This window comes from Haliotis asinina, chromosome 3 (assembly GCF_037392515.1).
Source record: "Haliotis asinina isolate JCU_RB_2024 chromosome 3, JCU_Hal_asi_v2, whole genome shotgun sequence".
NCBI classification, from domain to species: domain Eukaryota; kingdom Metazoa; phylum Mollusca; class Gastropoda; order Lepetellida; family Haliotidae; genus Haliotis; species Haliotis asinina.
Genome location: NC_090282.1, coordinates 37,053,290 through 37,066,399, shown reverse-complemented (window position 1 = coordinate 37,066,399; position 13,110 = coordinate 37,053,290). Strand labels below are relative to the sequence as shown.

General features: G+C 39.4%; 1 protein-coding gene across 1 annotated transcript in view; it reads right to left on the bottom strand.

Annotated features, from left to right (window-relative positions):
* LOC137277952 (tetratricopeptide repeat protein 39C-like) overlaps positions 1-13,110 on the bottom strand; it is a 36,287-nt gene that overhangs the window by 12,954 nt on the left and 10,223 nt on the right. The window contains exons 2-7 of the mRNA XM_067809967.1: positions 8,052-8,100; positions 6,114-6,251; positions 4,379-4,946; positions 3,501-3,598; positions 2,767-2,860; positions 925-979 (exon numbers count right to left, since the gene is read on the bottom strand). Coding sequence (XP_067666068.1) covers positions 925-979; positions 2,767-2,860; positions 3,501-3,598; positions 4,379-4,946; positions 6,114-6,251; positions 8,052-8,100 — 1,002 coding nt within the window. The remainder of the gene's footprint in view (positions 1-924; positions 980-2,766; positions 2,861-3,500; positions 3,599-4,378; positions 4,947-6,113; positions 6,252-8,051; positions 8,101-13,110) is intronic.

Here is a 13,110-nt window from a genome sequence, read left to right as displayed (position 1 = left end):
GACATGGAGATAACACATCATACACACTAGTGTCAACATACATACAATCAATTCAGTCTTCACCTGTTGCCATCAGAGGTGGCTATAGTTGTTTGAAACCTTGGATTGTGTAATCAGAATTGATCATTTACCGACTTCATGGTTTATACCAAAGTTTTCATCTCTTCCACGGATGATTTTCCTGCATGATTCCACAATAGTAATACATTACATTACTCAGTGTCTTACTGAGAGGACAGTGTTATGGCAATGTAGCTGTGAGGCTATTATTGAATGTGATAAGATGCCTAAAGAACAACAGTATGGTCATAAACTGATACTGAAATATTTTCTGCTTGATTCTACCTCAGGGTGTATGACAAAGAGTCATAAACTGACACGTTAAGGTAAATGCTTCATTAAGTTGTATCAGAGACGGGCAATTACCTAAATTCACAACACTTTTGGTGAGCCTACTGAATAACTAAAAACAAAATGTAAAAGAGAAGTATAAAAAATGATGTATTTCTTGTTAGTAACTATGCTGTAGCATAAGGGAACAAGATGAAGGGAGACAACTCCATCAAACTCAAATGAAAGTACATGCACTAACTATTGTAACAGTCAGATGTTGTTATATTGGCTGATTTGTTCAATGTCTTAATTTGCCATGGCTTTTCTGCTCGCCTTGAGGCATCCTATAGCATGGTGTGTAATGCAACATAGGTCAATGGATGCTTAAATTCAAACATGACCCAGTCCTTATCTTCAGCAGTGATTGTGATGCAGCATGTATTGTGGTGTATGCCACAGACATGCTCAAAGCACAACACCATCATGACTCTGGTGAAAGGACAAGGGTTAACAAATGTCATTCTCTCTTCCCTGTTGAGTGCATCAACCTTTACATTTTGCCTAAGCTTTGTTTAAAATGTTGTGGTATACCTTGTGAAACCTTCTAGCGTGTCAGTCCATCTCAGCTTTAGTAGATTACACCAGCCTGGGGAAAGGGAAATAGCATACAATGAAATGACAAACACAATACACAGAAATTCAGAAATTACACCCTATACCCATTGATTGACGAACATTTTCCGCTAACATCAATTTTTTAAAGTAATATAGTAAACTGAAAATGGAAAATACCAAGACCATAAATTTTAGTCACCAATACCTGTAATTTGTTATATGCATTTCCATAAGACATACAGCAAGAGGCTGGACAGAAAGAAACAGTTGGTTCTACCCATGACATCATTGTAAACATAGTTCACAGAAGCTATGACACTTTGCAATAACCGAGACAGATCAATTCTTAAGCAATATTCTACAGCCTGTACTGAAAATATCAGTTTAAATGAAACAGTCATGCAGGGTAAACAGCAACATCTTGCTCATCCTCGATATCTCCAGGGTAAACGCTCCGATAAGTCTCCACTATACCCTGGGCGCATCTACGTCTCTGCCAGATAAATTTATTACCTCCCTTTGCTGGCTCCGCCTTCTCACACTAGCCAATCAGCTAGGCCGCCGTTACAGCAGAGCTTGCCAGTGTCAACAAAGGTAGCGGTCGCAACTGCGAAGGTTTGCCCACAGTGCGTCCCAGATTTTAGGGAAATCATACAAACAAATTGACAGGTCCGAAACTTTAAAACAACATATGCAAGAACGCCTTCTACCTCTTCCAGAGAACCTCTGCATGGTTTCTGTTGCCAAGTGTAATCGGTTAGATAATTCAAAAAACGAATGTGAGTTGTGATTGGTTCGCTCAACTTCCCAGCGAAGACACCTGACTGGATGAAAAGACAGTTAAGGGAGGTAATAAATCTATCTGGCAGAGCCGCAGATGCGTCCAGGGTATAGTGGAGACTTATCGGAACATATACCCTGGAGATATCGAGGATGCATCTTGCTAGGCCACACAGAATATCATGCTGTCACAGAGTAACAATAAAAGTTATATTATGTATTTGAGTCCTGTAAATGTACACAGATTTATAACTTATGATATAAGCAATGTAGATGAATTACAGCACCTATAAATAATGGTACAAAGCAGGTATTTGGACACTGAACTGGAGAGTGAACACAACCCAACATTTGGTGGCTGGAAGTGAGTGAGTGAGGGATGTTGTGTTCACACTTTTCCAGGCAGGGTTTGGAAGTGGGAGACAAGCATAGAAACGACAGCTAACAGACACGATGAACTGTCCAAACAAGGTCAGTGAGTAGGTTTGTCACACCTCAACAAAATACTAAACAATATGGTAAGGTGAAGCCAAGTCTTGGCCATAAGCCTACTCCAATGATCTGGACAATGTCACTGTTGCATTGCATGAAGCATTATAATGTGACGGTTGATTATTGAGCACATGTTGGTGACATCATGATAGGGAGGGAGTATGGTTTTTGTTCCACTTTTAGCATTATTTCAACAATATTATGGAGGGGACTATAGAAAGGGATTTCATATAATTCGGGAATTAAACCTGGGTCTTCTGGGTGACAAGTTGTCACATTAACCATTAGGTTACCCCAACGAATGATGTCTTGAGAACAAGGTTCGAAGGTACCAGTATACTGAGAGAGGAGAATGCTAGTAAACATGATAGCTGCTAGTAGTTTGTTCCCAATGTTGACCACAAACCGATTCAGCTAACTGATGCTAAGTCGTATTAATATTCAAGTTGTTAAGGAAAAATTCAGAACCCTCCAACACCTCTTTGAAGTTAGGTGCAATGTTACCAAGAAAATTGGTATGCTGAGACCAATGATCATGTTACTTACTTATTTCATACAGACACATAAGTTCTATCTCCCTCTGCCCCGAAGCCTCCTCCAGCGCTTTCTGGTACATCCCCAGAGACAGGTCATTCTCTTTCTGAAACATGCACAGCAAGTTTGATTACCCTTTCTGACACTTGCAGAAATTAAGAAAATGCCAAACCAACACCCACTCAGTCTATGTAAGCTACCCTCTCTCAGTCTATGTAATCTGCCCTCCCTCTGCTTGTGTAAGCTACTCTCGTTCAGGCTATGTCAACCGCCCACCTCAGCCTGTATAAGTTACCTTCCTTCAGTTTCTGTAAACAATGCTCCCCCAAACTGTGTCAGCTACTGTCAGTGAGCCTGTGTAAACTGCCTTCTTTCAGTCAATGTAAGCTACCTTCACTCAGTGTGTCTACACTGCAGGCTATGTAAACTGCCCACCTTAGCCGGTATAAGTTACCTTCCTTCAGTTTCTGTAAACAATGCTCCCCCAAACTGTGTCAGCTACTGTCAGTGAGCCTGTGTAAACTGCCTTCTTTCAGTCAATGTAAGCTACCTTCACTCAGTGTGTCTACACTGCAGGCTATGTAAACTGCCCACCTCAGCCGGTATAAGTTACCTTCCCTCAGTTTCTGTAAGCAATGCTCCCTCAACCTACTGTCAGTGAGCCTGTGTAAGCTACCTTCCTAGAGTCAATGTAAGCTACCCTCACTGTGTCTACACTGCCCATCCCATGTAGATAAGTTACTCACCCTCAGCCTGTGTATCCGACCTCTGAAGAACAGAAAGAGAGCAGAGTTGGGGAAATCATTTTCCTTCTCTGCAATGATGTTTTCAGCTTCTGTTGTGCCTGCAACCAATCAGCACAATGTGAAGTCACTGTCACAATCACAGACCTAGCAGTTTTCTGCATTAAAAACATTTTGGAACTTCAGAGCTAAAGAAGTGTATCAAATCGGACTGATGCCAGCTTACACAGGCAGGATGTACTGAGTATAGCCCCACTCAGCAATATTCCAGCATCAGGGCGGCAACCTGCAATCAAGTCTGAAACAAACAATCCAGTGATCAACAGCATGAGCATAGACTTACATGATTGGGATACAATTACAAGGGTCAACACAGTCAGCCAGCCTGACCACCTGATTCTGTTCATCGCTTCTTACGACAAGGATGGGTTACTGAAGATCAGTTCTAACCCATATCATCATGGCTGGAAGTATGTACTGGGTGTGAAAGCAGTGAACAATGCTCATTCTACCAGCCAAACAACTACGTCAATTGTGTCAATACAACTTTTTTTCAATAAGATACGCAGAATAATTTTGAAACAAAAATTGCTTTGATCTCTTGCAAGTTCTTAGCAAGAATAACAAAATACATCTTCCTCCTTTCCTTGGTGGATGACAAACTTTTATGCTGCTTTTAGCAATATTTCAGCAATATCATGGTGGGGGACACCAGAAATGGGCTTCACACACTATATCCATGTGGGGAATTGAACCCAGATCTTCAGCATGATGAGTGAATGCTTTAACCACTAGACTACCACACCGCCCCTACAGCAATAAAGACAATATTATATGGTTGAGACAAGTCAAACAGCTCCAAAGATCAGTAGTTGACTCACCTGCACTGAAGCTATTGGCACCATCAAGAGCAAAGAATGGTCTAAGCACAGTATGGTACCACAACAGCCCTAGGGTGGCCAGAGGTGCCTTCATGTCTTTACTATGACTAGTATACTCCAGCGATCCTAGCCCTACATCTCGATCCCCTTCAAACCCTAGAAACTCGATCAGCTTCAAAATCTTTGGAGGCACCATGGATATACACAACTGGAATGTACCATATCCGAAATTCACGGCACCGGATAGACGTGTAAGGACCTCCTCCGTCAGTTCATTGTCATTGCCATCGGTGGCGCTGTCATGGACGTATACACTGTTCTGGTTAACATTGGAAGGAAGGTTGTTGGTCATTTTTTCAATCTTTGCCCGTGCTTGTTTCTCACTAAGTTCCAAGACCTCCCTGTGAAGCCTCTCATAGAGTTTCCAAGCCTTTCGTAGGTACCATCCACCCTTTACATAACTAGGAATGTCCTGGTTTGTGAAGACAAGAATCGCCTGGTACAGCAACGAGTCGGCAACTATCACTTGGCGTTGGATACGATCCTCAACACTCACTTCAGCCTCTGACTGAAGCACAAGAAAGTAAAAGGTTTACTTGCAGATTCCATCAACAGTACAAACATCACAGGAAGCTGTTGGCTTGACTCTGGAGTGAGTAAGTGAGTGAGTTTAGCTTTCTGCCGCACTCAGCAATATTCCTGCTATATGGCAGTATTCCTTAAATAATCAAGTCTGGGCCAGACAATCCAGTGATCAACAGCATGAGCATCAATCTGTGCAACTAGGAACTGATGACGTGTCAACCAAGTCAGCGAACCTGACCACCTGATCCTGTTAGTCGCCTCTTATGACAAGCATGGTCGCCTGTTATGGCAAGCATGGGTTGCTGAAGGCCTATTCAACCATGGACCTTCTTGGGTCCATTGGACTGAAATACAAGCTACAACATTGCATTCATTCATGCATAAATAATCATTAAGAACATGAAAAGATATATCACCTACACATCAGACTTCCTCTCAAAAATGTGGAAGTCATGCTCCATTTTGTAGTACTTTAGTTTTGTCATGTGAATGTGTATACTTTGGTAACTTGTATGTATAAAAAGACATAATTCATGGAAAGCTTGTTATGAACAGTTCACTTATATGAACACAGGAATCTAGTTTCTCATATCTGGAAATTTAATTTCAGATGGACCCATCACATGCATATTATTCATTGCTCTGAAAAAAGAACCCTACAACACTTGCAAAGGTATGGCGTCTCCATTAGTTTAAAGATGGTATACCTATCAAACCCAAACCCTCTCATCATACCAACACCAGTCAAACATGAAACAACCAAGGCTGATTTATTCTCTTTTAAGAATAGTCCAAAAATAATTTCCCATAAAGGAGAATGAAACAGTGTTAAAAATACACTCTTTTTGTTTGTGTCAACTTTAACTCACATTCCTACAGTTTTTCGAAGAAATTAACGCAAACTGGGATGATATTTTAACGAATTGTTTCTCTTTCCTGAGATACTGACATGAAACTTCATAAAACATTAAATTTATCTTTAATTCATCCAGAAGTTCTCAAGGAATTCAAAGATTTTACATTCTGATTTCAAAATTATGATTATTATGATATGCAATATGACTGCAATACTTATTTGTGTCACTCACTCACACATGTCCCCTACCTAATCTACAGCACTGTGAGGCTTTAGTAACAAGACAATACTCACTTGCTGTCGTTTTTTCTTTGAAAATCGCTTCTTCACAGATCGTATAAAGCCATCACTTATTTCACATTTTTTCTCTGTCTGCTGGAGAACTTTCAGAGCCTCACCTAACTTTTCCTCCTCAAATGACATGAGAGCTTGCTGAAAGGGAGATAACACACATTGCAGAGCCACTGTATCTTTAATTCAATGTAAAGACATTACTCCTGAAGATCAAAGGCATAAGATATCACCAGTAGTGAACAGACATGTTGATGTGCAAGACAGTTGCAATCACAGGAACCCGATATTGCACTGTAGGTTAAACACAGACCATAGATGTACACTCACGTCATATATATTAATAGAGTAAAGGAGCAGCAGCTGCCATATTGGACTGTCGTGCAGACATCAACTCGTTCTGATTTCAAGCTGAAATGTACGCTAAAAATTTGGTGACATTCAAAACTATGCACACGTACCTCTCAATTATACATGTCCCCACACATCCTGCCGTATTTTCACGACATAACACCCATTTTGTTAACTTTAAGACGTCCTCAAACTCGAAAATCTAACTTTATCCCGCACTCGTAGCCTCTAACTTGATCGGTGACCCGAAGTATTTATAGTATCGGTAAACAAGACGGCATGGTTTGAGAGCGAAACGTTTTGGATGAACTATGAATTTGACACCCGATCAGGTTTCAACAAAAAAAACCAAAAACTATTTTTAAATTTCGTGCTAATGTGATGAATTTGTTCTGGAAAAACTACTTACGTTCAGCAGACCACTGAGATTGCTCGAAATGCTGCGAGTGCGGGATAACGTTCACCCCAGAGGTGTTTTTGGTTTGATTTTCGAGTTTGAGGACATATTAAAGTTAATAAAATGGGTGTTATGTCGTGGAAATCAGGCAGGATGTGTGGGGACATGTATAATTGAGAGGTACATGTGCATAGTTTTGAATGTCACCGAATTTTTAGCGATACATTTCAGCTTGAAATCAGAACGAGTCGATGTCTGCATGACAATCCAACATGGCAGCTGCTGCTCCTTTACTCTGTCAATATATATGATGTGAGTGTATATCTATGGTCTATGTTTAACCTACAGTGCGATATCGGGTTCCTGTGGTTACAATGTGCCTCTGCTGACATGCAGGTATTCATGTCTTACAGAATGAATCGATTTTGCACATGACATGTGGGGGGTGGTTACTTACTTTGTTCATGAATTTTAGGTAGGTCACGCACTCTTTACATGCTTCTCCATAAAAATCATCATCACACCCACTAACCATGAATGGTCCCTTAACACTATGATCAAGTCAACATTATGAATGTCAGCAGTCTAGGGACAGGTGCAGTTCCCTAAACAGTGGAAGCTGTCTAAACCGGCAGTCATCAAGAAGAAAGAATCCAGTTTAGAGAATGTGTCGGATTGTAAGGCTTGTAAATGTACAAGCCATGGACAGGACAGATTTTATGCCGGTGATGACAACTTGCCAGATTGGACAGTTGCCGGATTTGACAGTTTCCACTGTAATTACCAAGTGTGAAGCCCATTTCTGGGGTCAGAGTGAGTAATTAGGGTTTTTCTCTGCACATGGTAACATTCCTGCAACATAACGGCATGGGACACCAGAAATTGGCATGGACATATTGTACCCAAGCAGGGAATCAATTGAACCTGGTTCTCTGGTATGACATGCAAATGATTTAACGACTAAGCTGCCTCTCTGGTATTGATTAAGAAATATCGCTGGAATACTGATAACTCGCTCATAACAGTGTAATTGGTAAATGCAAAATTCCTACATCCAAATTTAACAGGGAAAATTCAAAAGGTGTTATTCGAGGTGATCATCGATCAATTACAGCCATGCTTGTCACCCAATCCATGCCCAGTCCCCTCCGTGCCAGCGACAATTATCTCTATATAAAAGTCAGGTTACTTACCATGAAGAACACAAAGCTGTAGCCAGCATGCATCAAAGGGCTTTCATTTCTGAAACAAAGCACAGGACCATTTGAGAACTTTGCGACATCATTTGAAGGTCTCACCTCAATTACGTCATATACAGGAAAGTCATCCTGTCGTGATTATCATGGAAAACATAGCAGGAGTGACAGTTTAAAGATTGATAAACCTTACTCCATTCTCTTCATTGACCATGGTTTGCCATTCCAAACATATATTTTTAATTTCACTATAAATTAACAACAAATGCAAAAAATGTCATCAGGTTAGAGACATTCCATACAAAATGACATTAACTATCCCCACAAAAATTGCAAAGTGAAAAACTGCAAAGCATATGTACAATCTATTAACATAGCTGTGTACAGTAATCTGGAACAGGCGACATTTTAATCTATTTTCCATGTTTTGATTATTTGTTTTTCAAGCAAAAAGTATACCACTCAAAAGACACTATCACATTTCTTTGGATAGTATATACCACAAACATATTCACTATTAAAGATTATATTTTAAAACAGGGATGGCGATAGGAAAATCGACTTGAGGTTCAGACGATTCACAAAATTAATTGGTGAAAATCCGCGGATACGCAGAAAATTGCCATCCCTTTTAAAAGGAGCCATCAATCAAGATCAATCACTGAAATTGGCAGTTCTGTTTAAATATATTCAATGCAAGAAAAACATGTTCCTATAGCAACAGGCCATGAAGACATGATTGTGCATGACTCTAACCAACCAAGTCACTAATTCACAGGAAGTTATGTCACTTATCAGCCAAAACATGTGAAGGTTCACATATGTCACAAGCTCCAATTATCAGTATTTCCTACCCCTTCTACTGCAAAGCCACAGACCTGATGACATCCAAATGTCACCATCGCCATGTTCACAATATTTAAGAGGGATTCAACATGAAACAGGATTTAATGTACTATTCAAGATTATTGCACTACAATAGCAAATGTGCATGTTTGCGTGTATGTGTGCAACAGCTTGTACTAGTCTAAACAAAAGCCAGTGTCATAGAATCAGCCCACAGATATACCATCCCACAGTTTATCATGGCTACTAAACTCAGACATAGTATCGGGGACTTGCCTTTGCCTCATAGATTAGAGGCTGATATCTGACCCAGTCTGATAAATAAGACATTTCTGAAATCACATTTCTAAAATTTCTAAAGCATTTGTAGAAACGTCTTTTATTACACTGGTAACAGGTAGAGGTGTGAAGATTCATCTATACGCATCGATGCATTGTCCATGGGTGGTGATAAAGTGTATTAACACAAAGTTTTACACTGTTGTATATTCCGATATAATACTTCAAATGGGCCACAATACATCAATGTTGTACTCTGAATATTGTCAAATTGCGATATCTGTCAAGAAAGACATACTTTTGTTTGATGATTAAAGTCTATGCACACGTATTTCCCTTCCTAAGCTTCTCACAAATTCTTGCATCAGGAACTGTGGCAAACATAGCCATTGCATTTTAAGAACATCCACGAAGTCTCTCTCATCTCCAAATAAAAATTGAAACATGCTGCTGCAATTTGACAAATACTTTAAAATGGTTTCATTTTGATCTTCATGTGTTTCTTATGGTTGATGTCAGAATTAAAGATTTTAGTATCATGATACACATTGTATCGCTACAGTTGTTGGGGATTCATGCTGTATCGCAGCTTCAGTGCACAATACTTTGGCAATATATCATCATGGCTAAGATTTTAGCATCATGATGTATTGCATCGCAGGTTGTATCCCAAAACCAGCACTAGTAACAAGGCCAAAAAACATAACAAAGATGAAGAGGCTTTGATTCTCTGTTTAACAATTTTTGCAGAGAAAGCAAATTTACAATTAATACATCTTTCAAAATGCAAAAAATAGAAACTTTGAAAAATTCCAATTTTTAACAAGTTAATGATTATCTTCTATCTGTAAGAAAAGTGCAGTTAGTTAAGAATCCGAGATATATTGTAATCTCGAAATATTTGACTTCAAACAGATCAATTATTGTTCATCCTCTTTCATTCCATATGCCAGGAAGGGTGACAAGTGCCATGACTTAATGCTTTTGGAATGATGCATCTTGGGAAACAAAGCTCAGATCATCTGCCCTCCATGCAAAAAGTAACCATGGTAACAGTCTTCAAACAGACCAATCGAAACAATGTAAATAACCGAGTCAAGATCAGACAATCCAGTGATCATCATGATGAGCATCACTCTATGCAGTAGAGATATCATGTCAGGTGTCACCTGATAGCGTTAGTCGCCTCTTATGACAAGCATGGCCGAAGATCAATCCTGACTCAGAGCTTCAGTGATCCAATAGACTGGGTTTGTTTTTTGGCACTGAGTTTACAACAACAAACAATCATATGTCAATCTGACAACTACAGAAGGGTTATGAGGTATTATATGGGGCACTAAAAAATTAATAACAACCTTAAAAGATCAGAAACATGACATGATAAATACATGCTGTAACACATCAATACTCTAGCAACCTTGCTACATAACGTCAACTGTAAGTCATAATAATATTGATTACTATTAAGATGACACACTGTCATCACCTGACATCTTCCTGCCCTTCACATGCATAGCCTTGCACATCTCAACAAAGTCAGAACAGAAAACCATAACACAATTAACTCATCATGGTTGGTCATAAACACAGAAACAGGAATAATTATGTTACATTTGAAAATGTTTCAAACATGTCACATCTTGCACATTTTAATTGATACAATTCAATTCAAAATACAAAGGAAAGCTTTAATATAATTTATCTACTTTAGAACATAACCGTGACTAAAAGCATTCTGTGGATTGCCCAAACTATAATCTGATGCCTGTATGGATTTGAATGTGTCATGATTCCAATTATAGACAAAGAAGTCTGCAGGGTTGAGCCACGACAATGGGGTTCTGAGGTAATCAAGACAGATCAATAGCTAGGGTTTATAGTCTACACTGAGTCATGCCTTGAACGTGATCACATACGACAGTCAGGTTAACACCTGACGATGGTGGAAACACATTTTTTGCTTAAATATTCTCATAGGATTTGAAGAAAACTGAAAAGAGTGAATACCAGTATTTGAAGCAAATGGCCCATGGAACATGGCAGACATAGCATATGAAATGTATGGTCACTTGTTGTACTGTAAACTATGCTCCCAACTCAGCCATTGGTGGGTTTGTCTTCATCAGACACGCCCTGCAGGCATAAACTTGTCACCTGCCTTATGAGAAATGAGCTTATATACTTAAGAAATACAGTTCGCTCTACCACCATGTATAGTGTAATAAATCACACTTTCGCCATGAACTATTATATCGTTAAAGCACTCGGACGCTTTTGCCCTGAACTATTATAGTTAAAGCACGAGGATACAAACTACAGTGTCTGTGACCTAAATTTAGAATCCTCGCACAGGACTAACTGACGCGTTCCTTTGACGTGTCAGGCCCCTACGTTAAGACAAACGTTACTAGAAAAACAAATGAACAGTTTGGTGACGGTTTATGTGCTGGTTAAATATCTTCTCTAGATCATTTTAATTCTGTGATTCTCTTAAACCATACAAGGCAATATGACCGTCTCATTTCTACTAGCAACAAAAGTTTAGATCAGTACATTCAGCTGAATGCGAAATTCCACGATTGCATTGTGGGAATGTAAACACTGCTAACATTACCGTGTCTCTGTAAAATTTTGAGTCGGACTATGAGACATTTTATTCTTCGGAAAACAAACGTAATGTCTCCACCAGTGATGCTAGCTGTGGGATGCAACTGCAAACCAAAAAATGGGATGCGACGAAGCAGTTTACTGTGGGAGGCTGTATGAGGCGATGGCAGCTGACATCCATCGTGACGTCGATTACATTGTGACGTAATACAAAAAAGTTTGATTACGAGGGGGCAGACTGGAATGGCGCAGTGACGTCAACACTTTGTGACGTAATGCAAAAAGTGCACATTACTGTCTGATAAAGTATTTGATCTTTCACCGAAGCATCATAGAATTCAGTTCATTGCCACTTGGAGCAGTATTTCAACTACAGGCCTCTACTACAGTTTATGCTACAGCTCTTCAGTTCATTGCCATTTGCAGCAGTATTTCAGTTACAGGCCTATAGTGCAACTTATACTATAGCCTTTACTACAGCTCTTCAGTTACTTGTCACTTGCATTATGAGAAATCAGCTTATACTTCAGTTCATTGCCACTTGGGGCTGTATTTCAATTACAGGCCTCTACTACAGCTTATACTACAGCTCTTCAGTTCATTGTCATTTGTAGAGATGTGACAATTAATCGATACGCAAGTTATCGCGATTCAAGAGCTGCACGATACGATGCATCAATACGATTTTCGTGTATCGATTTAACACGATACTTACATACTTAGGAGTCTACGAAAACACCGCCTCCCCTTCTATTTAGATTTTCGTGGAAAATATTGCCATGGACATGCGCTGACGGACATAATTTTCACAAATTTATTTTGTTATCTGTGCAAAAAGGCCAGTTGTGCCAATATTTACTAACACATGCTAAACATTTTTAATAAAATGTCTTTCATGATGACGTGTTTTATTTTTCTTGGGAGAAGAATACCTTCCCTGAAATGATAACATAACAGCACATTATTTCCAGTACTTTTATTTTTCTGTATACAAGGACAAAATATCATGATACATCGTATGTATCGGACTACCAGTATCATGATACGTATCGTATCGTGGCATGAGCATATCGTCACAACTCTAGTCATTTGGAGCAGTATTTCAGTTACAGGCCTATAGTACAGCTTTTACTAAAGGCTTTACTACAGCTCTTTAGTTCACTTGGAGCACTATTTCAGTTATAGACCTATGCCATAACTTATACTACAGCTTATACTACAGCTTATACTACAGCTCTTCAGTTCAATGCCTTTAACCCTGCTCTAGTAAACAGTTAAAACAAACTCAAAGAAGGCGCAAGTCTGCACCCAAACATCCAGT